This window comes from Accipiter gentilis, chromosome 2, assembly GCF_929443795.1.
Source record: "Accipiter gentilis chromosome 2, bAccGen1.1, whole genome shotgun sequence".
NCBI classification, from domain to species: domain Eukaryota; kingdom Metazoa; phylum Chordata; class Aves; order Accipitriformes; family Accipitridae; genus Astur; species Astur gentilis.
In genome coordinates, this window is record NC_064881.1 from 48,918,809 (window position 1) to 48,946,153 (window position 27,345).

General features: G+C 41.9%; 1 protein-coding gene across 1 annotated transcript in view; it reads right to left on the minus strand.

Moving 5' to 3' along the window:
* FAM135B (family with sequence similarity 135 member B) overlaps positions 1-27,345 on the minus strand; it is a 217,560-nt gene that overhangs the window by 10,452 nt on the left and 179,763 nt on the right. Inside the window, exons 8-13 of the mRNA XM_049819516.1 lie at positions 17,673-17,826; positions 14,925-14,974; positions 11,422-11,577; positions 9,196-9,269; positions 4,592-4,746; positions 1,454-3,527 (exon numbers count right to left, since the gene is read on the minus strand). Coding sequence (XP_049675473.1) covers positions 1,454-3,527; positions 4,592-4,746; positions 9,196-9,269; positions 11,422-11,577; positions 14,925-14,974; positions 17,673-17,826 — 2,663 coding nt within the window. The remainder of the gene's footprint in view (positions 1-1,453; positions 3,528-4,591; positions 4,747-9,195; positions 9,270-11,421; positions 11,578-14,924; positions 14,975-17,672; positions 17,827-27,345) is intronic.

Consider the following 27,345-nt stretch of genomic DNA (forward strand, 5'->3'; position numbering starts at 1 on the left):
CAGAATTAGCAATTTTGCATCTTAACAATGTCATGGGACTTACAGATACTGAAATGAAAAATGTATCATTTTGCTAGCATCAGATGCATTTATAGGCAAGTAGAAGGTGTTCTACCCATTCCTCAGACTGTGAAGTTAAAGGATGCACCTCATATGGTAGATATTTTTGGTTTGGTTTGATTTCAGGTTCTTTTGAAAATATTTAGTAGCTAAGAGGAAAAGCAGCTTGGTGCTGAAAGAATGAAGCTAACCCCTTTCCTACTCAAGGCCTAAAATTTGACACATGAATTCATCGTGAAGCATTCTGCTGGCTGAAGGTGCCAAATTCTGCAGTGGCTTTTTGAAGTATCAAAATTTATCCAGAGCTTTTAGGAATTAATAATCACAACATAGGTGTAGAATTATGTAGAAAACTGGGATCGACCAGGTTAGGAAGTAGAAACCTTTAAAATTTGGGAATAGCTTAGGGTCACTTGATATGATGGTGAGCAATTACATACATCAGTGCAACTGACTTTGAAGGGCCACAAGAATGAAAAATTCTAGCATTCAGGCCATGGACCTGGACAACCTGGATTCATGTGCATGAATACATGCTTAAATGTTTTGCTTCACAAAGAAGGAACAAATTTTGTGCTTAGATTGAGCAGGACTTACAGCAGGGTCTATAAAACACACCTTAAGATGCTTTAAAAAAAAAAAAAAAGATAAAGCCTTGGGTCACAAATGAATGCACATGCAGACAGCCAACACTGTAGGTATCTGAATGGGTTGAGAAATTCCCATGCTACTGTTTTCCCTCAGCACAGCAGAAACACCAAAATATAACGGAAGTATACAAATGCTAGCGTCTCAGTTTGTGAAAAGGGCCACTGTAACATCGAGGCCACAATATGGCACTTTTGCAATGGGCAATGAAGCAAGAAAAAAAAATAAAAGCCTCTTTTCCAGTTACCCAGGATGCCAGTTCTCCCATTTTTCCAGTTTGAGAAGCTGAAGCTGAGATCCTAGCAGCCAATCTGCGCTCCTGTTTCATAGTTTAGCTAATGAGTGCAATTATTTAAACAGAAGAGAAAAAGAAGCTATGGAACTGCCATAGTGAACCGACTATATGGGATCAATACTCAAGGCTGGGTAACCTTGACTTTATGAAGGAGGGCCAGATCATAAAGATTATTTAGACACCTAAATCCCACTGTTTTTCATGAGGATTAAAGACCTAATGTCTTTGACATTCTCAGTCTCTCTGTGTTTTCAACCTTCCTGTCTATTTAGATTATTTATCCTATATAAACCATTTGTCTATTTGGATTATTTATACTGTAATTCCTCAGGCAGCAACTGTCTCTGAATACAAACTTACAGTATGCTTACTGTATTAGGGCCCTGAACTTCGCCAGGGTCTCTTGGCATTACAGTAACATTAATGAAGAAAGTAATTAGACATTCTTACTTCAGCATTCTTTCATTGGTCTCTTCATCCATCTCATTTGAATTAGAAGAGACAACTCCAAAAGAGCCCAGAGGCTGGCGTGTGATGGGGAATGCAGCTTGCTTTGCAGAGAAGCCAACCATAGCAGGGGTCTCTTTGAGCACAGAAGAAAAGGGAAGACACGTGGCTGTGCAAGAGACGGAGAGGTTAACCACATCAACAGCTTTTCTGCTTTCCAGGGCTACTCCCTCCGTCGTTGTCAAATGAAACCCGGTGCCATTAGCTACATGTTTATGCTCTTGGCTGTCGGGTTCCTGAGGATATTCAGCCTGGCAAGGTCCTGCAGCAGGGTCGGCTGAGGCAGGTGAGTCGTTGAGCTCAATTTCTTGTAACCCCTGCATTTCTGCATACACTGCTGGGCCCTCATCAGCAAGAGAGCTACCACACTCTCCTTGCATTGAGCCAAATTCAGTTGAGGTTTCTGAAGGAGCTGGAACTGGATAGCAAAAGTCTGGTACCAGCTTTATGCTTTGTGAGAAACTCTCCTCTCCTGAAATTCTGCTATTGGAGTAAAAGCCTTGTTGTATTTTTAAAGTGTCCAGCTGAAGTTTATCCTTTGGATCCTCAATGCATGTATCAAACTTATCTATATTTTTGTCCAAGTGTTTACAAGCCCTTGGTGGTTTTAAGCTGCAATCACCATTGCTCTCCAGTGACTGGCACTCAGAGACATTATCTAGGAGCTGTTTTGAACAAATGGGTGGTCTTGCATTTTCCAAACTACAGTAAGTCTCTGGAAGACCTTCCTTCTCCTCCTCCCCTTGTAACTCAGCGTTACTGCTACTGTGTTTGATGGAGGGTTTGGGATGTCCTCTTGGTTCTAACTGTCCACTTTCAGTAGTGATTTGACACTCAGAAAAGTCCACAATTAATTTTCCACTCCCACACTTTGTTTCCATGCAACTTTTTAAGTTTCCTCCTGAATCTCCTGAAGTTGCTTCACTGTGTTTGGATATATCTACCTCCTCTGCAGGCTCTTCTGGGCTACTGATCTGAGGAGCTGAGACAGATTTTGTCAGTTTGGTAAGCTCCACTTCCCTCTCCTCTTCCTCAAAAGGCAAAGAGCTGATGGATGTGAGTGACGCTTGGATCCCACTGGGCAAGCTGGTATTGCTTTCTGTGTGGCCACCCTCCAGGGAATTTCGGTGGATGGCGTGCCTTCGTACCAAGTGGTGCAGGATCTCTCGATCGCTGGGCAGCTCTAGTGCCCGGCTACGAGCATCAGACCACGCCACTGAACTTGGTTCGCTTTCAATGCCTGAATCAGATATTATAGAGGAGGATCTTTTTATGACCCCTGACATCAGGGTAAATTCTTCACACTCCTCACCTCGTTGTTCCTTTGTAAACAATTTCACTTCAAAGCTGTGTGTGGGCAAAGCTTTCAAAACAGGGAGCAGGGCTTTGGTGTCTGGATCTCCTGTTTTTTCAAGACTAGTTAATTCATTCAGTGCAAGCTCAGACAAAGTGAAATTATTCTCAGGATGACTAGATTCATCTGTTTTATGTATTTCAGTCCTGTCTTCCAAGCCATCAGTTCCACATGCTCCACATTCATACTGAGCACTGACAATTAACACGGGCTCATTTTTCTGGGAATCCTTATTGCTAGGTTTCATATCTCCGTAGGTAACATCTGCCACAAACCTATTGTCTTTTAATAAAACTTCCTGGGGTGTTTTAAAGTCTTCTGATGTGCATTCTGTATTGCCTGGCTCTGAGTCAGAAGTAGTTTCCTTACTTGAAACAAAAATATTTTCAGATTTCCTTTGGCCTTCTTTGTTTGCTGTACATACCTGAGATGCGGAGTGCTGGTTTAAATTCTTAGCTGTATAAGCAGCACCTTCAGTAGCAGTGTATATGCAAGAGGGATTCCTGTTTATCCTATCTGTGTGTATTAGCAGAGTACCTTTCCCAAAGTCTCCTTTCATTACTGCTGTGGCATCATTTGATGCAAAATCTTCATTTTCATCTATTACATCCATTTGAGTATTTGCAGGAACCTCAAAATCAGGGAAAACTTCCAAATTCTGATCTGAAAGAAAGAAAGAAAAAAAAAGAAGTAGTACCTGCAAGAACACAACAAATTACCCCAAGGTGATGTGAGACTTTAAAAAGTGATGGTAAGGCCTAAAAAAATATGTATATTTATATTATATAAATTATACATACATTATAGGCATATTACAAATGCAAATGCCAGAGTGCACTTAACTAGAACTATACTCACTAAACAGTTACAGTTAGGCCAAAGAAGATGATATCAATAAAATATAGTTTCCTCAGTATAATTGTATCTAAACAGCTAGTTTTTACAGCATAGGTAAGCAAAACAAAGCTGACACTTATTTGTATTCCTGCTGTCATACGATATTGTTCATAGTATAGCTCTTGCTTGTGAGTCAGCTTAATACTCAGTTTAATAGTTTAAATATCTGTAATAAGCATTGTCAAAATTTAGGCAGTTGGGTAACTCTGGAAGAGGAGTAATTTTAGACCACAGGCCATATTTACTAGACTATGGTCACCTATAACACTAACACATATTGCTTCCTTGCTAATCTTAATCAATGTGTAAAAAGAAAAGTGAACCAAGGGCTATGAGATTTTACTACAAATCTGTGGAACTAAATAATTTCTTAATTAAAAATTCAGTTTGGGTACTCAAGGGGAAAATATTATTTGGAAAGCAATGCTGCCTTTCAGGGACAGTGTTGGGCTTTATGCTGATATTGTGGGGTTTTGTTCTGAGTTTCCTTACCACTAGATGTCACACTGGGGATGAAATTCATAGTGCTATATTTCCTTTAAATTTGTACTGTAAGAAAAATCTGAAAGATTTTGTTTTCTTTCTAGATTTTGCGTCCAGCTCTTGTAACTAAACAGCTTACTTTGAAGATGAAAAATATGAAGCTACAGGAATACTCTAGTTTGCTACTAGGGAAAACAAGAATTCAGCTGTATTACATAGTGGATCACGCTCTGATTCAAGCCAGAGTCAGTCCAAGGGATGTGAGATTGCTTACCTTGGGCTGGGGAAGTGAACCTCCCTCAGCTCCAGCTGTCTCATGAAGCTGTACTTTGTGGTGTTTCACTCACCTTTGCAAGGCATATCCATGTACCTATCCTCAAAGATAACTGGAAGTGTGTTCCAGTCCCCATCTATGTCGAGGCATTCTGCCGGAAGCGGGGGCATGCTGGTGAAGTACTCCGAATTACGAATTTCTGTAGAAATCTGCCCATGACTTTGGATCCTGGCAGCAAAGTACAAAAGAAATTGAGCATATGAGTAGTTATTGTGCTGTTTCTCCATCACTCCTGCAAGCCCAACAGCCAAGCTGGATGTGTAGGCAGAGGACAGAGGCAATGTGCTTAAAAGGAGAGGAGGCACTATTGAATGATAAGGGGGTACCCAGAGCTCCTGGGAGTTTTCCCGTGAGTTGATTTCTGTCTCTCAGTTAGAGATACCTACAATTTGCACAATCCCTCACTGCAAAAACCTCTGTCTTTTTGAATTTTTTTCTAGCTGCCTCTGCCATAGGCTTCTGTTAGCTACCATACTGCATCCCTGTCGTCCCAGGGGCCACTGCAGCTGGCTCAGACTGGATCCCTCAGCTGGCTTTCTGGTCAGGAAAAGAGGTCTGTTACTCTGGCTGTGGCAAGGGTTTCAAAACGCAGATGCAGGAAGCAATAATCAAAAATTTGGTTGAGCAGTACAGAGAGGAACAAAGCTGAGAAGGATGCACAGCAGGCCCTCTGTCTCACTTACACCAGTCCTCAGAGCACTGTGATCTCTCACATACGTATACATCTGGAAGAGCTAAGACATATCAGTTCAGCCACTGCCTGCTGGGAAACCGAGAATAACTGTCTGTTTCCATCTTTTGGGTCCTGTAAAACACTTCCTAGCTCTCATCAGTGAATGTAGCATTAAACTGGCACACAGATGTGGGTTCAGCTGTAATAAGTACAATAATTTTTAGTTCTGATGAGCTTTCCTATGTAAGCCTCTCCCTCAAAAAATGGAAAAAAAACCATCAAATACAAAGTTTGTTTATTTGTGTTGACTCTTTGATGAATTAGTCTGCTTATCCTAAGGAATAAAGAGGAAGGCAACAAGCTTTTCATAGATGGTCAGCTGAAAGCAGTTCTGCACAGATCCTATACACAGCACAATGGTAGTATTTCAGATTATCATTGGCAAAAGGTAGGTAATCATCATGTGGCAGTTAACTGGAAAAAACACACTTTACACATTATGAAGCAAAACTCAAACAGCAGATTTGCCATTCATGCCAGCATGGAAGATTCCTATGTCCAGACACAAATAACTTGTTCAGATCAGCTTATCAGCTTCAGCTTCAGAACATAATTGTTGCTGTCAATCATTTGCTCTTACCTGTAGGCCAGTTATTTTTTCCTCAAAGATTAGCAACTCATTGATTGCTAAAATATGACTCAGACAGGAGTCAAAAAGAGCTAACTTCTCATTTTTGCCTGCAGCAACACCTGGGTGTTTAGAGTTAACTCTCAGCACCATAATAAAGTTCTCACTGACATATTAATTAATAGCATCAGCATTTTACTACAGACCACATGTAAAAATAATAAACTAAACTTGCTTTGAGACCAATCCTTGCAACAAAAGATGAATCATTGCTATTGAAAAGTGTGAGAATTTTTTTTTTTTTTTTTTCTGTAAAATATTGGGAGGATATTTCACCTGCTAGAGGCTCCCACCCTGTGTGATACCCAACCTATTGAAAATGGTGTGTCCTCTTTTGTCTAAGCAGTCAAATTCTGCCAGGCATGTAGGTGCATGGCCTCACACAGATCTCACAGTAAAAGTATGGGAGGCAAAAAAAGAGTTCTTGGCTGGTAAGAAGGAAGAAAGAACTGGGGGGAAAAACTGCTACTGTTAGAGGTGGTTGTACAGCACCTGGCATGCTGAGAGCTGATCTCAGCTGGAGTCTCTGTGGACCCAATTAATATTCCCTACTGCCACCCCCAACATTAACAATACTCTAACAGGCAAGACCCTGTTTTTCCAACTACATCATTGTTTTCGGTTTGTGTGGAGGGGTTTTAGTACAAAAGGAGAGGCTTCAGAGGTGGCTCCTGTGAGAAGCTGCTAGAAGCTTCCCCAGCTCCAAGTCAGACCCACCACTGACCCAGGCCGAGCCCGTCAGTGATGGTGGTAACACCTGTGGGAGAACAGATTTAAGGAGGGGAACCTGCAGTGGTGGGGGGGAGATTGCAATGTGAGAAGAACCCCTCTGCAGATACCAAGGTCAGTGAGGAAGGAAGGGAGGAGGGGATGCCCCTGCAGCCCGTGGGGAGACCAGACAGCAGGCTGTCCCCCCCCAGCCCACGGAGGGGAGCGGGGGAGCAGATGCCCACCTGCAGCCCAGGGAGAGAGGAGCCCATGCCAGAGTGGGGGAGGGATGCCCCACAAGATGGCCGCCGCTCCCTGGGGAAGGCTGCACTGGAGCAGGCTGGGACTGAAGGACTGCAGCCTATGGAAAGGACCCATGCCAGGGAAGTTTGTGAGAAACTGTGGCCTGTGGGAAGGACTCATGTTGGAGAAGTTCATGGAGGACTGTCTCCTGAGGGACCCCATGCTGGAGCAGGAGAAGAGTGTGAGGAGTCCTCCCCCTGAGGAGGAAGGAGCGGCAGAGACAACGTGTGAGGAACTGACCCCAACCCCCATTCCCCATCCCCCTGTGCCACTGTTGGGGGGAGGAGGGAGAGAGAACCGGGAGTGGAGTTGAGCCCAGGAAGCAGGGAGGGGTGAGGGGAAGGTGTTCTAAGGTTTGGGTTTACTTCCTAATATCCTTGGTTTGATTTGATTTGTAGTAAATTAAATCGATTTTTTATCTTCATCAAGTTGAACCTGTGTTTTGCCCATGACCATAACTGGTGAGTGATCCCTCCCTGTCCTTGTCTTGACCCATGACCTTTTCTTTATATTTTCTCCTCATCCCACTGGGGATACTGGGGCAGGAGGAGTGAGTAAGCAGCTGTGTGGTGCTTTGTTACCAGCTGGGTTTAAACCAAGACAACCCAGCAAAATCAAAAAGAAAACATGACTCTGCCATGAGGCCTTTACAGATTGAATTACCACGTAGACCAACTTTTAAAGTTTGTAAAGTATTTTACTTTTTTTACTCAGTCCCCTTGATAATTACTGAGCAAAAATTATGTTTACCTGCAGGAAATGGGCTTGTTCTGTTGCTGCCTGGAGACATAAAAGCACTTCTTGCAATTAGACTTCCCTGTGTGCTGGGTTATGTTTGCTTGAATGGGGCCATGAGTGTCTGTGCCCTCACCCCAGGATCTTGACATGGGGTTTTCCTTGTACATAGCTCACTTAAAGCCTGACATGGGAGGGCTAAGTGAGCACAGCTGGGTCCCTGCAGCCATGGTGCTGCTCTAATTCGGCAGAACAAGGTAGCCTTGTACAACCCATCCACTAATGAAGTCATGGCCCTTTCCATCTATGCTGAATCAGCCCTAATGTCCCCAGTGGCAGCTCTGAGAAAGTGATTTTCTTCTTTGCACTAGGTCAGAAGCAGATGTCTCACTTAAGCCTCAACATCATGACAGGACCTGATGTCACGGCCTTTAAGCCCCTTCTGAAAGATGGGTTTCCACACTGGTAATGCTGTGGTCCCCCCATGATAACAGGCTGTTTCAGTGGACAAATAGTCTGGACATCCCTCATTACTCAGAACTTTAAATGTGAGCATCTTTCTTTGAACTCCGCCTTCAGGGATCAGGTCCATGTGCTCCACTTGGGATCATTGGCTAAAACTGAAGGCAGGATTTGTCCTGGTGTAGCTTTAAAACTGGCTTTTCATACTGCCCACCTTGGTTCCAAGCAAGAAGTGTCAAGCAGAATGAAATACTTTGCCAATGTTTTATAGCATATTTTTATGAATGCTGCTCAGTGCAACGTTTGTTTTCCTGGACTGTTTTGCACTGTTAATTCTCAGTCTATTAATTATCAGCTCTGAGCTCACATCGCTCCTACAGTTCCTCCAGCTAATGTACTGGTATTCCACATTCCTATCCTCCACTGCTGCATCTAGTGAACATTCATTCACAGCTTTGCATTGGCTGTTTAATGCTCCTGTCTCCATTTAAAGATCCATTCTGCTATAGAAAGTATGGCTGGTCTAAACACCAAAAGAAATCCATGACTGCCTACCCTAAAAATGTATATTAAGGATGGTAAAAAGCAAATTTTTAAATGTTAAGCTTTTGTTGCTTGTCAGCAGTTATTTCCCATTAAAAGTACCAGTACTGGATCTGGTGTAGTAGGTTTAGGAAGTTAAACTGAAGAAAAGTATAAAAAAGTATTTCTGCCTGCCCTGAGGCTGGTGGTGTTGGTGGAGATACATTCTGAAAAGAAATCACCCAGCTGCCACTGAGAAGAGAGGTGGGCAAAGAGGATGTCCTGCATCATATCCTTAAAATACAGGAATCTTGAAATTAATAATTTCTGGTGCCTGATTGGAGTCACTTACTTTTGACGCTGATTTCAATGGTTTTACATTATGGAGCTGCAACAGACCCAGTGACTTCCCTCAAACCAAACTCCTCCATGTCCAGCAGAAAAAGACCCGAGTCTTGATTGCAAAATATTTTAAACTACATTTGCAGTCATTCCAGTGATGGGGGAGGGTTAATGGGTTACTTACAGGCCTTCCTGGAATGTGAGCACAGCGAGTTTTTCATGCTCGGTATAGAAGAAGGCTTCTGAGAATCTCCTCACCTGGGAGAGAAACACACAAGTTAAACCTAAGATCTGCTGAAAGGTGCTAAGTACAATCAGGCTAATAACAGAGCAGTGATTGTCAGGATCAGAATCCTTAGTATGCTTCATCTGCATTGCACCACACTGGTAACAGAAGAAACCAAAGACCTCAGTTCTGCTTCACTTTCCCACTCCAGCACAAAGCAGCTGGTGTAGTTGCTTATTTTACTGGGAGGCAAGAAGTGTCCCTTGACGGTAAATCAAGATTTGCTTACGTGTATCTTCTGATTACTTTTCTAAAAGCTTTCAAATTTACCATTTTCCCCTGTATTCTTAAAGTGTGGAAGATTTCTTCCTCTCCCACCATGCAAACTGTATAGCAGCAGTGAAGTGAGTTACTAAATTAGAACAATTCATAATTGATCATCTATTCTATGGGAACATCCACAGTGACTGCCAAGAGAGTAAAGGAAGTCTTATATATCAGCCCAGAGGATAATAAGCCCTATCATGGTAGAAACACATCTGCCTATGTCATGATACTTACAAATGAGAGCTATTCAAATCTCTTCATGGACATTAGGTCTGTTCAGTGTTGGATAATCAATTACAAAAGAACCACAGATCTGAAGTGGCTGGCAGAGCACAGAGTGTGAAATAAGCTATAAAAAATTCAGTGCTGCTATCTGCCCTGGAATAAGCTTTGAGTTTAAATGAATCAAGCATAATATGCAATCAAATCTACTAAGCTGTTAAACTGCAGCCCATACATTACTAATAATATTTGTAAAAGTGACCTCTGTTACAGTGTCAGAAAATGGCAGTGAAAAGCATATGTCATAGCATCTCGGCATCTCCCTAAATTCCAGCTATGCTTTAACAAGCAGCCTTTCTAAAAAAAAGACTAGCATCCCTTCAAAAAGATTGTATCTTAACAGTATGACTTTTCATCTGGGGCTCTCAAACTGTTTTCCAGAGTTGGGAAAATATCATTACACAGAGTTTATATGGGGAGGAACTGAAGCATACAGAGATATGTAATTTGCCAAAGGTCAAGCAGGCAGTTGACATCAGTCAAAGCTGGAAAAAACCACAGTGTGAGATTCACCTTGAGGAGCTGGGAGAACAGAGAGTTGGGTCCTTTGGCTGAAAGCCACCTAGGTCCTCTCAGAGTCAAGGGAGACCTAGTCAAATTAACCAGGGGAGTCTCAGCATCTGTTACTCAGTCACCTCTTCCTGCATTTTATGCCTTCTTTTTGCAAGCTTGACTGTGCTCTTGGGGAGAGCAACCGGAGAGTTGTTCTGGTCACTCTGGAGAGTAACTGGACCTCCACTGACTCTTACGGGAACCAGAACATAAGCTAATATGGCAATTCCTACACTTTAGACGCCTAAAGCTAAGCAAGGTGAATCCTACCCTTTTCTCTATGTCCCTATTCTAATGATTAGATCAGACTATGAATTCTGCTCAGGTGATGTGCTGAACCGATGTCTGGTCAATAACCAAAAACGTCCTAATGGCAGACACAATACTTGCTGAAATAATCAGATAAGCAGATCTGACAAAGTTAGCTCAAAAGAAAAGTGCTTTTGTGCATTCTTTATTATCAAGTACAAGGAGCAATTTCCACATGAACAGTATTAATATTTTGTGATGTGCACCTCACTAGGAGAAAGGCGAAAACTAGCTATATATATATATCTATATATATATATCTGTATGTGACATAGTGAAGAGAACAGATCTATATTCCTCATGGTAGTTTTGTGAAACAAGTTCAGATAAAACAATCTTTTTTTGGTTATTTGTCATTGTGATGCTTGTGCTTTTCAAAACAAATGTTTATGATTTATGGATATCTAGCAAGTACAGATGATATCTACCTCTTCCTACCCACCTCCTGTTCCACGTCTGATTCTGGTGTTCAAAGTGCACTCATTTTACACAGGAACTTGGGTCCCATAAAAGCAACAGCCTTCAATACAGAAATTGAAATCTGTAATTTCAAATCCTGGGTTTCACCTCTTCTTTGCCTCTTGTTCTGCTCACCCCATTTCAAGTAAATAGTCATAGGGGCAGAATAGTATTGGAAATATATATCCAGATAAATAATTTAATGTCTTTAGGAGGTTTTCATTACTGAACTAACTTTTAACTTCTTAACGTTACCCTCAGCATGTGATGTTCCTGAGTCAGATAAGTTGTAACTTCTGGATGGAGCGTTGCCACCTCCAGGAATTGGGTCCACAGGGCCAGGAGGTGGGAGCAAAGCCAGGCGAGGTCCTTGCTTATCTGTTCTGCTATCTTCTCTGGATTGCTCAGCAGCTGGAGGAGAGAAAGGAAGTTTTGAGATCAAGACAGTGTCATGAAGGAAAATCAGTTTATACGTTAGATTAAGTCCTTTTAAGAACTACAACAACAAAAATTCCTCTTGATTTAGAATTATTATTAATGCTACTATTTTTTAGTTATTTTACTCCATATAAAGCTGGTGAGACTTTTGCTTTTACCCTTTAAAAGCCACGTATTTGGCTTGAGGGAACAGCCTTAATTTTTGTGGACACATTATTGCAGATGTAGTAAATGGGGGAAAAAAAAAATCAAAGAAAGTGGGTTCCAAATTATCCACCAGATGGTGCTGGATGCTCTGAAATAATAAACCATGGCCCATCATCTTTCTGATAGCAAAAGAAGCCTTCTCAGCTATGTCACACTAGGACACCAGATGGGTGATTGAGGGGGGGAACAAACAACAAACCCCAAACCAAAACACTGTGTCCTCAACATATGATGAAAACAGACATCCCAGAGTCTGCTGTTGCTTCTCTCCCACACTAGGACATGCTGGGGCTCTCCATGCCCTCCAGCTCTAGGCTGCAATTCTGCGCTAAAGCTCTGCAGCCCAGGAAGTGCATTTCAGCAGCAAAGTCTTAGCATATCAATATCCCTGGTTTCACAATTTCTTCAACAAGAGACAGACATTGTATTTTACCTCCATGTTTTGGCACAAAGAGTACAGAACTGAGCCTTCATCTGTTCCTAGCGTCCCTACCTGCTGCCATGAAACCAGTAATACTACCAGAAATATTCCAGAAATAATACCAGAGGAATTGCTTATCAGTTCTTGGCCAGGTCTTTCTTTGGTTAGGACTGCAGTCTAGCTGAAAGCCTGTTTATTTTTCACATTTTATTATGCAGGTAGTTTCCAGATTGGTGACACTGCAAACTAAGCCATGATTAAAAACAAATTGTCTGTGTGAGAGAGAAACAGAGAAAATATATGTGTGGATATAACACAGATATTGTCACTGAGTTTGCATTGTTTGGGTGCTATTCTGTTTTAATGACGTGTCCAAAATGGCACAAGCTCCAGAACCCATGCTGATAGTGAAAAAATCGGGGGCATACTGGTAGACAAAAGATCCTGCCCAAACATTTCTCTTTGCAGAGTCAGGGCACTACTTTATTTACTGCACTCAATTTTATATGCTGTATGTCTTTTTTTATTTTTTTTTATTTAGTCAGTAAGCTGCCTCTTAGATCATAAACTGAAAGCACAGTCTTCAAAGAAGATGCATTATTAATGCAAGCAATACTAGGAATAGGTGTGTGATGGCTATTTTTCTAGTTTATTGGTTCTTAACCTTTTGAACATATTTGAGAGGAAGGAAGGAAGGAAAGAAGGAAAGAAGGAAGGAAGGAAAAGATGATGCCTATTTCTAATTCTGAGAGTCTTACTGCACTGCCACACACAGGACAAGAGCTTAGCAGCACTAGTGACACAGGTCAAATCCCAGAGACTCAGTTCCTCAGAGCAAAACCCAGCAACTATAATGATCACCAAACGTGATTCTGGCTACTCCATTCACATACCTGCTGCTGGGCTGTTCCCTGTGACTGCACCTTTCAAGCCCCACTCAGGGTAGTCTGGCTTTAACAATACTGTCACGCAAAATAAATCAAGAGGGTTTTCTGAGGAGTTATTTTTGCTTGTCTGTTTACAAATCAATCAATCACACACAAAAAAAAAAATCCCTTCCACTTTCTTCTGCATTGAGCATCTGCTGTGTTCTTGGATTGAATACAAAGCTATGGCAGGTTAAAATCACTTTTTTCTTCTTTTGTTTGTATTTAATTTTAAAAATTGACCTGGCTCTGGTAACACAGCGGTAATGTGAGACTAACCCTACAGGCTTTTGTCTGTGTGGTTTTTAATAGCATTTTCTTCCTTTATAAATGACTGGTTTTCGTATGTTCTGCTGAAAAGAAATGGTTTCAGTTCACAGACTCCTCGAGGCAAAATACTGGGAAAGTATTGCCAATACTAATCTGTATACTATACAGAGGTACATACAACTTCAGCACTTACACTGCAGCTGCACCTATGTCCCGTCAATATTGTACAAGATCTCAACTTTCATGTCTTGAAAGTCTCTGCAAATTCATTGTCTTTATCATCAATTTATGCATAGATGGATAGAGTGCTATCATCCCAGGATGTTAAGGCAAAACATTTTTACAGCATACAGGAAAACCGAAGTTTTTATAACACCCCAGAGAACCAGCTGTTCTATCTGTTGTGTTCACCTATCTGTTGCTATGCTGTTACCAGCAGCTTTCAAACAGTCAAAGCAGTGTGGCTTTATTAATATTGCCATGCAAAACAAGTCAATAAGCTTTTTGGGAGAACAAGAATTGGACAGGAATTTGAAAACATAGAGAAATTAATGCTGGCATTTTCTTATGTATGCCAAGCCAATTTGGACTTTTCCAGACTCAGAGAAAATAAGTCCAAAGGACACTCTAGATTGTGTTGTCTGACCTCCTATACACTTAGTGTCTAAAACTAGTAGAGCTGAGCCCAGTAACTTATGTTTCTCTAAATCAAATTTATATGAAATCAGATTTCTTGCAAAGTATCCAAGTCGTGACTTAAAATTAAGAAATTTGCCATTTCAAACATTTTTCACCCACGACTGACAAAAATTAGTCCACCATTTGTAACTGCAGTGTGAATGTACTTCCAGTTTGGTTTGGCTTCAGCTTCCCTCTCTTAATTGTTATTTTGTCATTCTTCCCTATGCTGTCCCTCCTGCTAATAAACTGAGCAAATCAAATCTATTAAGTCTCTGATTATAAAGCATTTTCCCCAGTGATCAGCTGATGCTTGCATTTCTTCCTGGCACCCTTGATGACTTGTCTGTGTCTCACTTGAAATAAATGTGGCAAAAGGAAGTTCAAGAGAGCAGTTCGGTCACTTCTGTGCCAAAATCACTTTTTTCCTCCCATGAGCCTCTCTACACATTTAGGCATTTTTATTTGAAAAGATATGGTTGTACAACCTGCCAAAGTATCTTTTATCCTGCCAGCATAAAAGCTGTAATTAAAACCTACCCTCAAATAATTTTTTTCTGCATACTCTGATACTCAGGGCTAGGTTCAGTGAAGGATGTTAAAGCAATCCAGCTGGTGACTTGTTAAAAGTGACACAAGCATCTTATAAGTGACTAATCAAAATTATGTGAAATTGTTGGTGGAAGAGAAACATTCAACAAACTTTCTGATGGCACCAAATTCCTTTTCTCTCCGCTCTTATATGTGACAGGGCTGTCTCAGTGCACTTGAAAAATGGACTTGAAAAACATATGGGCAGATTCTGTTGAAGAAAATACCTGCAGCTCCATACAAAGCTGAGATAACGTCTCTTCCACAGATAGCTCCTCTAGGGAAAAAAAAACACAAAGAAAGAGATCAGGTTTGAGAACAGTAGATGTGAAATCTTAATGCTCTGCTGTTTATTCATGTGAGAAATAAATAGGTCATTTGATATTCTTCCCTGACAGACAAGTTTCTGTTTGGATGTGGGCACTCCACAACCCACCTTGTACTGGTACAGGTGCAGGCACAACTTCTGCTTTTGTAAGCTGGACCACTAAACCTGTAGAAGTTCTGGAATATTGTTGTCAGGGCAAAGACAACAGAATTTGGTTTTTCATTGTCTTCCCTCTCTTTTACTAGAAGTTTGCTTGTTAGCCTTTGGTATTTGTGGCCAACTCCAGAACTGAATGCAGAATCTCACTGTTGCAAAGTCTGAGAAAATGATGTGCAAGAAATGGTCCTCCCTATTGTGCTACACAGGACTGTGTAAGCAATACCAGATATCTGACTAGTAAAAGAAAGGTTGGGCATCTCTGTACTGCCTTGTGGAGCGTGAAGTACCAGTCCACTCCTACAGCAAGCAGCAGGGCTTTGATCTAGTCCTGTGAGAATGCAGCACAGGGACACTCCACTTTAAATGCACCACAGACTATAAGGCAAAGGAGGACATAAATCAACTCTCCAACTTTGGCAGCTTGATTTTGCAATGCGGAACTTTCTAATTGTATCCTTAAAGAAACAAAGCAGAACAACCAATGATCCCCTCCCCAATACCCAAATGACTCTTCTCAAATAGTATTAAGGAATGGGAAAGGGCAGCCTTAAGAAGACCCATCCTCAGCTGGTAAAATGTGGGAAACAATCATTCCCACTTCTAATGTCTAAACTAAGCTTTTTTTTTTTTTTTTTTTTTTTTTTAATATACTAATCAAGGAGTTAGAAAAAAAGAATTAAGAAAGTCTGCAGAGATTTATAGCCTTGGATATATCTTAACTGTCTTTAGAAAATTGATGAGATTAATCTGATCAATATACATGTTTACCGCTGAATGAGTCATTTACATTCTCCCCCGGTCAGTGGAGAAAAATGAGCAAGTACAAGGTGCAGTTCATGCCACGCCAAGGTAGAAAGCAATACTTGTCAGGTAACGTATTTTATTGTCCTAAGTAGGCCTTTTTCTCCCCAATGATTGTAAGGAGGAAGATATAAAAATTTGCTTCATATGCATGATACTGGGTGAATCTTATACCCCATGATTTTGCTGAGTTTTGCAACAGGCATCAGAAGATAAGCCTTAAAACCAAATCTTCAGTAGATTTTCAGACTGTGAATAAAATGATGCAAATAGCATTCTGCTCAAGAGACTAAAAAGGGTATTTGCATTTAGCAAATTTGCATGCATTACAACAAGTACATTTTGCAAATTAAGTGCCTGCTTCAGTACCAGTAGTCATTTGAAAACCAAGCTAATTGTATTTAGAAATCCAATATGTGCTCTGGGGTAGGTCTTGAGTTGTGGTCAACCAACCATACACAACTCTGCTTTCTCCCAACCTATAAGCCTGTCCAGGTGAGGCACAAATCACGTATCATGTGCCTGACAACCAAGGTGCCTGAAGCATGAGTTTTGTTGCATGTTGGATTCTGTCTGAGAGCTCATAAGTTGCAAATAAAAATGCTGTAATTTCTTTTTCTCATAGCTGGACTGAATAACACAGTATGTGTTCTTCCCACCCTATGAGTTTTAGGCTATCTTAAAGGGAAATATATGTTGGGGAACAAGACATGAAGTGGAAAACAGGACCTATCAAGCCCATAAGTCTGTAAAGCATCCTGTATTATGTTTGATAATTCTTGTATACAAGCACTACACAGTGAAACTGGAAAATGTTTTTTGCTCCCTTTTTAAATCTGCTGGCCAATGCAATCAACTCTCCTAATATAATTATCTCAGCAACATAATAAACTGGTAACTTCAAAACCTGTATACAGAAATACAAAGACACAAACACATAGATGTGACATCATGAGCCACATTCCCTGAATTCAGACAAACAGGTGGGAGAGCTGGAATTAGTCAGGGATGCACTTCATTTTCACAGGAGTTCATGCTCCCATTACAAACATGACTAAACTCAAATTACAGAGCTCATCCCACAAATCCAGCCAGCCAGTTGCTTGCACATTGGACCTAGCAGGCCTGACCAGCCAAAAAAAGTCTCCACCAAACCCAGAAAATCTATTAAACAATTGGATTAGGAAGAAAAGCAGTATCATTTTAAAGAACAAGTTGTAATTATGTAATTGGCAGGGAAGAAATACATTGCAAATTGTAAATGAGGGAGTATGTTTCAAAAACACACATATCACCTTTCAGATTATTCTTTTCATTTTTTAAAAAAAAAACTTGTTCAAGAGAAAAAAAAATAAATGCTAGATTCTTCCCCAGATTTCATGGCAATTCAGAACGGAAGTTCAAGTCTTCAAAAAGCAACTGAGGCCAAAAATCAATGAAATGCAAGTATTTTGAGAAATCTGTCAAAACATTTTATCCCTTTACACATCAGGCCACATTCAATGAAAGGATTTGCATAAAATGAGAAGGCAGTCACCTTTACAGTGTGCCAGAACAAACATTAAGCAGAAAACACAACAAAAATCCTCCAAAATCTCTAAACAGCCCAGGAGTTTTGGGACTAAAATGTGTATTGAAAATGAAGCACTGTAAAATAATCAGTGTTTTTAAATGTCTGTTCACTTACCCAACTTAAGCTGTGGTAAATCAGGAATCTCCTTCATTATGAGGGTGTAGTACATATGAAGTCCTCTTTGAGCATTCAAGAGCAGAAGACAGAGGTCCTTATGCCATTTGTATGCATGCTGCATGCAGTTTTCAGATGGGACATAAAAGCTGCCCTGTGTAACAAAGTATCAAGAAAATAAAATGCAGAGATTAAAATTCATGGTCTCCATTTGTCCTAGAGGTTTCCACAAAAATCCATTTGTGGGCAGCCTTTTATTTCTAATCAAGCAGTTGGCACCAAAGAGAGATTTTAACTGTCCCTACTTCCTAGCCACCTAACTAGCTAGATGTGTAATCATAATAGTATCTCATTCTACATGTACATTTTGCCCAAATCATACCAAAACTATTAGGTCCCAGTGATGCTGTCACGGGTACAAAGACCTTCAGTCCAAACAGTCCAACAGAGCAGTCCATCTCTGTCCTTCACAGATGTCCCACTGTGAAGCCAAAGTCTCCCCATAATGTAGATAGTGCTGTGCAAAACACAACCTCTCTGCTATAGGAGGAGGAATGCAAAGGCCTATAAAGATGGCTACATTCACTTTCCTTTTTCCTCTTATCCCCTTGTGCAAAAGTTGTAGCTCGATGGTACTGTGGTATGCTTTGTTATGTGTATTAGGGAAAAAAATACAGATGGCATTGCTATACTATCAACAAATATGAGCCACTCTGTACTCCAGGATCAATGTCAGGATTAGTATATCTCTTGTGGGAAGAGATGTAATTCGAGAGATCACAGCATTTTTAATACAGAAATTTCCCAAACAACACATTTACAGTTAGAACATAAGCTAAGTTTGCATTAGGGTGCCATAAATCAAAAGTTTTCACTTCTGACAAAAACCACTGCTTATATAAATTACTCATATTTGAAATTTGCACTGCTCAGATTTTAAATAAAACTATTTATTAAACTGTGGGTTTGTGCCCAGGATTTCATGGATAGTTGCAAGAAGCAGTATGACAACTATCAGTAACAGCTCATATTTCTGAGGTTTCTGTATGCATTTTACAGTTTTTATCCAATGGCGCAGTAGAAAGGTGTGTGAGCACTTGCAATCAATGATTGTATCTAGTTGTTGTTCCCCCAAACAGGAGTAAGTTATCTGTATTGCAGGAGAAGAAAGGGTTATGAAAACCAAGCAGTCAGAAAGCCATGTAGGTGCTCCTTGAACTCTATGAAACACTAGGTAAATTGAGAATACATCTAGGTGTGCTTTTTACAGCATATGGGCTGCACAAAGACACCAGGATAGGACTCTCACTGTTGCATGGCTATGGAGAAACATGAACAACTTGCAACTTAGTCCACTGCTTATCACTGATGGGAGAAGAATACAATGCCTACATGCCAACTAGGTACTGATTGCCTTTTCAGACGCTGACAATCCCAATAACTATGCATCTCCAGGAGCAACAGTGAAGATTCACCAACCACACACCAGTGCATCTTTTGTGTTTTTCTCCCTTTGTTTCCCTAAAGCCTGTATTTCATGCCTCGTAGCCTGAGCTCAGATTTTTCCCTCAGCTTTCTCATGCAAATCTTCAAGATATTAGCTAGCATTATATGGTAGACACAAAGGGGACTACTCATCTGGACCCACAGAGAAATGGCTGATGATAACTGACAGAGTTGGTTGTTCTTAGAAGGTTTCAAAACCTCCAGCCTCAGCATGAATCTATTTTACTCTCACCATGGAATATAGAAAAAGGGAGCATAAAGAAATGCTGCTGGAAACAACAGAAAATTGGAAGTGGATTGACATATAATGTCATGAAAAAATGTCCTTTTTTATAATCCATTGCTGATTTTTTTAAGCAAAAATTATTCCTGCATTTAAATGCTACACTGACAAGCAGAAGGAAAAATGTGAGATAATTTCATAGTTCATATCAATACTATAACATGGTATTGTTGTGCAAGACTACACTTTAATGGGTCTATTTTCAGCCTCTCTTGGCATAGATTATTGTTTAAAACTAAAAATAAAAAGTAATAAGAAAATGAAATGGCAGGTGGGCTCAAAAAAATACGTGAATTAAAGATGTTTAAAGTCTTTATCAGTTAGCTCTGTTTAAAATTCTTTAGTATTTGCCCACTTCTCTTATGGTGCTTTTTCAAATTTGACCTCAGCTGAATTAATAAAAATTCTTAGAGACCAGATAATTCAACTTACTGAAGCACAGGGTTTAGGAGACTACACTTTGGAAAGATTTACATGGTGGCAAAAAATAGAATGGGAAAAGAACCATTATTTAAAAAACAAACAAAAAAAACCAAAAAAACCCAAAACTTCATTGAGCATTGTATTTTAGCAGAATAACTTGGTCATTATTGTAGAAATTTAGAATGATTTCGGCTGGAAGGGACCTCTGGAGATCATCTAGTCCAACTGCCTGCTTAAAACAGGTCTAATCAGATCAAGTTGCTCAGTGCTGTGTCCTGCTGAGTCTTGAACGTCTCTGAAGAGGTAGATTCCACCAGCTCTCTGGGCAACATGCTCCATTACCACCTTCACAGTAATTTTTTTTTTCCTTGTATCAAAGTCAGAATTTGCCAGGTTTCAACTTGTCTGTGTTGCCTCTCATCCTATTGCCATGAACCATCAAGAAAAATATGGCTTCTTCTTCTTCTCTTTGTTCATTAATTGGATAGTTGTAAATGACAGTCACATTGATAGAATTGTAGAATTGTAGAATGGTTTGTGTTGGAAGGGGCCTTAAAGGTCACCTAGTTCCAACCCCCCTGCCACGGGCAGGGACACCTTCCACTAGACCAGGTTGCTCAAAGCCCCATCCAACCTGGCCTTGAACATTTCCAGGGATGGGGCAGCCACAACCTCTCTGGGCAACCTGTTCCAGTGCCTCACCACCCTCACAGGGAAGAACTTCTGCCTTACATCTAATCCAAATCTACCCTCTTTCCATTTAAAGCCATTACCCCTTGTCCTATCACTACATGCCCTTGTAAAAAGTCTCTCTCCAGCTTTCTTGTAGGCTCCCTTTAGGTACTGGAGTCCCCCTGAATCTTCTCTTCTCTGGACTGAACAAGACCAGTTTTCTTGGGCTCTCCTTGTACATCATGTGCTCTAGCCCCTGAGTATGTTGGTTGGTGCTTTTTACTGGACTGGCTCCAGTAAGTCCATACATCTCTTGTACAGGGGAGCACAGAACTGGACACAGTACTCCAGATGTGTCTCACCAGTGCCGAGGAGAGGGGAATGATCACATCCCTCAAACTGCTGGCAGTGCTTTCAGTGATGCTGCCATGACTTCTCTCTTTTATTTTTTTATCTTTTTTTTTTTTGGCAGCACTGTTACCTATAACAGAGAGCTTGAAATTCATCTGCTTTTCTTGAGAAGGACCTCCATTTTACTTTCTCTTTTGTAGACACAGGGATGAGAAGAATTTACCTGCTTTGTGTTGTCTTTCAAACATTTCTGTCAATTAATCCTACAGATTTACTCAGGCTTTCAGGAAATAAATTACGTATGTATGAATCAAAAAAAGGTCAGCTGTTTCTGAAGATTCTTTAACATTAAGTCCCAAACCAATTAGTTTCAGAGACACTGCCATGAAAAATCAACAGGCAGCTGGAGTCATCGCCCTACTAATCTGTCACCTGAAGATTTTAAATGCCAACATGAATTTGTTTATTTACTCCAAAAAAACCAACTCTAGGATTGATGTTACTGTGGGGTTTTTTTAATGCATGAATAGCAAGAGTGTATGTATGGGGAACTAGGTTATTTCTTTATCAACTGACACAAGTCACCTCCTGATTAATTGTTTCAGAGCTCTAGGGTCCTCTGGAATCAAGAGAAAGAGCAGAGCCTTTGCCACCATTTCAGCCATACTCCTTACAATTCAGTCTGGATCCTCATTTTGGAAAAGGAGATGCTCTAGGATGGTAGAAGTTTGACTAGCAAATGGTGCAGTCCTGGAATTGGAACAGGCTTCCCAGGGAAGTGGTTGAGTGACCATCCCAGGAGTTATTTAAAAGATGTGTAGAAATGGCACTTAGTGACATTTTTAGTGGTGGACTTGGCAGTGTTATGTTAGCAGTTGCACTCAATGATCTTAAGGGTCTTTTCCAAACTAAACAATTCTATGATTCTATTCTATGATTCAGTGACTTAAAGACGTTACTGCTCTCACAGGACTGTTTCTTCTGAAAGTTGCCACACACATACACCATGCAGAGCAGGACGTAACAGCAATTATTAAGCCCACCTCAGGGATAGTTTAAGCTAATATGAACTAAGGTCTGTTCATCCTCATCTGCAGGGACCCCAGCAGGGCAGGCATCTGTCAGATAATGCCTTTATAAACTGCTTCAGCTAAATCAGCTTATCCATCACTGTTCAGTAAGCTGAGAAATGTCAAGAAATGTCTTCCTTTGGGATGGCCTGAAGATTGCAAACCTTCCACATTCGCTCTGTTAATTGCCTCTTCTTCTGTGCATTTATTTAGGTGAGCCCCTATTTCCTAGGTTATAGCCTGAAACAGGGATTCAGACTACAATACTAACAAATGAAGTTCAGTAACAAACATGGTACATGCTATTTTAAAGAAAAACACTGCCATAAAACTAGCAGTCAAGAAAACCAGTGGCTATGACCCATTAAACAGCTCAGGTCTCTGGGTTTCTTGCATCAGGAGGACAGATAACAGTTTATTTCTGGTTAAGACAAAACTATTAAAACAAAAGTTCATAATGAAGCTGACATTCCCAGCTTGCACAAAGCATGATGGCTGCCCTGGGCTTGTAATATCCATTGTAAAAGTATACGTTAGTTCCTTTTGTAAAGATTCTCATTACGAGTTAATTCCTTTGGTCTACTGTTATTTCAATCTCATTAGTTTGTAGGTAGACAGATTTTTCTATGCTACTTGTAAAACACATGAATTGATTTCCTTTTTCAAGACCCTCTCTGTCTGTAACAGTAGACTGTATCTCTGGCGTTTAACCTTTTCTAATGCTGAAAATTTTGGGAGCAAATGAATACCTGACAAATGTTCAATTCAAGACTTACCACCTAAAGGTACTCTGATAGCAAAGATGGATGACAACACAGAAGCTAATAGTACTGCCACCAGAGAAAAGTATGACTTCCATTGTGCCAACATCTCAGAGGCAAAATAGATCAAGAAAGCCAAGACACGATGGAAAAAGAGACAGTCAGGGAAACAAAGTAAACTACTGCAAATAATGCTGATAATTGCAGACTCTGCAATGATTTGCTTTAAGAGTTGTTTTTTCCCTGTGATATTTGAAATAACATCAGGTGTATTGATCCCAGATGAAAGAAAAGGAATAAAAACAAAAAAAGAGAGAGAAGGAAAAGTTTTACCAACTTTGGACACTAAACTAGTCCTGTAAGTGCTAGATTTGAAACACTGGAGACAGGGAGGTTGATAAGGTTGTACCTTGTCTAATCTCCTACAGAATATGTTCTTTTGTTATGCTCCCCAAACTAGAAGTGAGGCATCAAACAATGTATAATACTGAAAGTAGAATCAGAATCATAGAATTATTTAGGTTGGAAAAGACCTTTAAGATCATCGAGTGCAACCATTAACCTAACACTGCCAAGTCCACCACTAAACCATGGCCTTCAGCACCACATCTACACGTCTTTTAAATAGCTCCAGAGGTGGTCAGTCGATCACTTCCCTGGGAAGCCTGTTCCAGTGCTTAAAAACCCTTCTGGTGAAGAAATTTTTCCTAATACACAAACTAAACCTCCCCTGGCACAACTTGAGGCTATTTCCTCATCCTATCACTTGCTACCTGGGGGAAGAGACCAACACCCACCTCGCTACACCCTCCTTTCATGTAGTTGTAGAGAGCGATAAGGTCTCCCCTCAGACTCCTATTCTCCAGGCTAAACAACCCCAGTTCCCTCAGCCGCTCCTCATCAGACTTGTGCTCCAGGCCCCTCACCAGCTTCATTGCCCTTCTCTGGACACGCTCCAGCACCTCCATGTCTTTCCTGTAGTGAGGGGCCCAAAACTGAACACAGGACTCGAGGTGCGGCCTCACCAGTGCCGAGCACAGGGGGACAATCACCTCCCTGCTCCTGCTGGCCACACTATTTCTGATACAGGCCAGGATGCCGTTGGCCTTCTTGGCCACCTGGGCACACTGCTGGCTCATATTCAGCCGGCTGTCGACCAGCACCGCCAGGTCTTTTTCTGCCAGGCAGCTTTCCAACCACTCTTCCCTAAGACTGTAGCATTGCATGGGGTTGTTGTGACCGAAGTGCAGGACCCGGCACTTGGCCTTGTTGAATCTCATACAATTGGCCTCAGCCTATTGATCCAGCCTGTCCAGATCCCTCTGCAGAGCCTTCCTACCCTCAAGCAGATCAACACTCCTGCCCAACTTGCTGTCGTCTGCAAACTTACTGAGGGTGCACTCAATGCCCTCATCTAGATTATTGATAAAGCTATTAAACAGAACTGGCCCCAGTACTGAGCCCTGGGGAACACCACTTGTGACCGGCTATCAACTGGATTTAACTCCATTCACCACAACTCTTTGGGCTCAGCCATCCAGCCAGATTTTACTCAGCAAAGAGTACACCTGTCCAAGCTATGAGCAGCCAGTTTCTCTGGGAGAATGCTCTGGGAAACAGTGTCAAAGGCTTTACTAAAGTCCAGGTGGACATCATCCACAACCTTTCTCTCACCCACTAAACAGATCATCTTGTCATAGAAGGAGATCAGGTTAGTCAGGCAGGACCTACCTTTCATGAACCCATGCTGACTGGGCCTGATCACCTTGTTGTCCTATACGTGCCACATGATGACACTCAAGATGCTCTGCTCCATAGCCTTCCCTGGCACCAAGGTCAGACTGACAGATCCATAGTTCCCCAGATCCTCCTTCTTGCCCTTCTTGTAGCTGGGCATCACACTTGCTAACTTCTAGTCAACTGGGACCTCCCTGGTTAGCCAGGACTGCTGATACATGATTGAATGTGGTTTGGAGAGCACTTCTGCCAGCTCCCTCAGTACCCTTGGGTGGATTCCAACAGCCCCATAGATGTGTGTGTCTAAGTGGAGTAGCAGGTCACTAACCATTTCCCCTTGGATTATGGGGGTTTTATTCTGCTCCTCATCTCTGTCTTCCAGCTCAGCGGGCTGAGTACCCTGAGAACAGTTGGTCTTACTATTAAAGACTGAAACATTTTTTAATTGTCTTTTAAAGCAGCAGCCAGATTAAGTTCTAGTTGGGCTTTGGCCCTTCTGATTTTCTCCCTGCTTAGCTTCACAATATCCTTGTAGTACTCCTGAGTTACCTGCCCCTGCTTCCAAGGGTCATAAACTCTCCTTTTTTTTCCTGAATTCCAGCCAAAGCTCTATGTTCAGCCAGGCCAGTCTTCTTCCCCACTAGCTCACCTTTCGGCACATAAGGATGGCCTGTTCTTGCACCTTTAAGATTTCCTTCTTAAAAAATGTTCACCCTTCCTGGACTCCTTTATCCTTCAGGACTGCCTCCCAAGGGACTCTGTCAACCAAGTCTAAAGTAGCAGTTCTGCTAATCCCATTCCTTATTTCTATGAGATTCGAAAACTACAATTTCATGATCGCTCTGCCCAAGACATCCTCAAACCATCACATCACCAAGATGTCCTTCTCTGTTCACAAACAACAGGTCCAGTGGGGTGCCTTCCCTAGTTGGCTCACTCACCAGCTATGTCAGGAAGCTATCTTCCACACACTCCAGGAACTTCCTAGGCTGTTTCCTCTCTGCTGTATTGTGTTACCAGCAGATATCTGGTAAGTTGAAGTCCCCCATGAGAACAAGGGCTAGTGATCATGAGACTTCTCCCAGCTGCTAACAGGATACTTCATCTGTCTCTTCATCCTGGTTGGGTGGTCTCTAACAGACTCCCACCATGATATCTGTCTTGTTCTCTTCTCCCCTCATTCTTACCCATAAACACTCGACCCTTTCATCACCATCGTCAAGCTCTAGACAATCAAAACACTCCCTAACATACAGGGCTACCCCACTGCCTCTCCTTCCTTGCCTATCCCTTCTGAAGAGCTTATAGCCATCCATTCCAGCACTCCAGTTGTGCGAGTCATCCCACCATGCTTCTGTGATGGCAACTATATCATAGTTTTCCAGCTGCACAGTGGCTTCCAGCTCCTCCTGTTTGTTGCCCATGCTGGGTGCATTGGTGTAGGTGCACTTCAGTTGGGCTATTGATCCCACCACCTTTTTTTAGGGAGAAGCCCTAATTCCTATGGGACTGTTCTCAGGTGCTTCTGTGGTTTCTAAAACATTGACAACCCTTACGTCTTTGCTGCTGTGTGGATCTCCATCCCCTACCTCCACTGAGATGGCTAAGGTGCTTCATGCATTAGTACAGGCACATTTCAAATGTGTTGTAGTGTACTCAGCACATCGTGGAGCAGACTGAAGGACCTCGCTAGCACACTGTCCCTCGAATGTTGGCATGCTGCCCCCAGGTTTATCTCTAGTGAGACTGGTTTTATCCCTTTCCCCCTTCAGATCTAGTTTAAAGTGCTTTCAATGAGCCCTACTAACTCCTGCACAAAGATCCTTTCTCCCTTTGAGACAGGTGTACTCCATCTGTCTCCAGCAGGCTTGGTGTTGTGTAGACTGACCTGTGATAAAAAACCCCATAATTCTGCCAGTAACACCAATCACAGAGCCAGGTATTGATCTTCTGGGTCTTCCTGTTTCTTTCATCATCATTCCCTGAAACTGGAAGGATAGAGAACGCTACTTGTGTTCCTGGTCCCTTAACCAGTCATCCCAAGGCCCTGAAGACTCTCTTGATTGCCCTTGGACTTCTTATTGCAGCTTCATCACTGCCTACATAAAAAGGCAATAATGGATAACAATCTGAGGGTTGTACCATGGTAGGACGTTTTCTCATCACATCTTTAACCCAGGCCCCAGGTAAGCAGTGCATTTCCCTAAGAAGTGGGTCCTGTTGGCATTTTGGACCTTCTGTTTCCCTCAGAAGAGAGTCTCATATGACAATAACACATCCTTTTTTCTTTATGGAAGCAGTTTTCATGCAGGGCATAGGCTGACTTGACCTTGGTTACACCTTCAACCTAGATGAACCATCATCCTCATTAGTGTTTGGTTCCACTTGCAGAGCCTCCTACCTATTGTGCAAGGGCACCTGGGAAGGTGGGGGAGTCATGGAGGAGATGTGCCTGCTGCACCAGGCAGGACCTTGTCACCACCTTCTGCCGGGTGGGGAGAGGACAGGGAATCCTCCACACCTTGCGTCCTGTCTGCCCGACAGGTCTGTCCCAGGGAAGGCAGGGTGCAGTTCCCGTAGTCCGTCTCCCTCCCAGACTCCCTGACACTCCTGGACCTACTCCCCCCCTCCCCGAGCTCTGTCACTCAGCGGAGGAGTTCCTCTCCCTGGGCACACCTCCCGCAGGTGTGCTCACTGCTGCCGTCCTGTACTGGTGTAAGAGCAGGGTACGGCCTGCAGACGGACACACGGATGGCAGCATCTTCCAGCGGAGCTCTGCCTGGGAAGCTCCGCCAGTCGAGGAGGGTGCAGAGTTTAGAGAGAACAAGGCCTGCTGCTGGGTAGATACCATTGCTCCCTGCTTGAGCTCT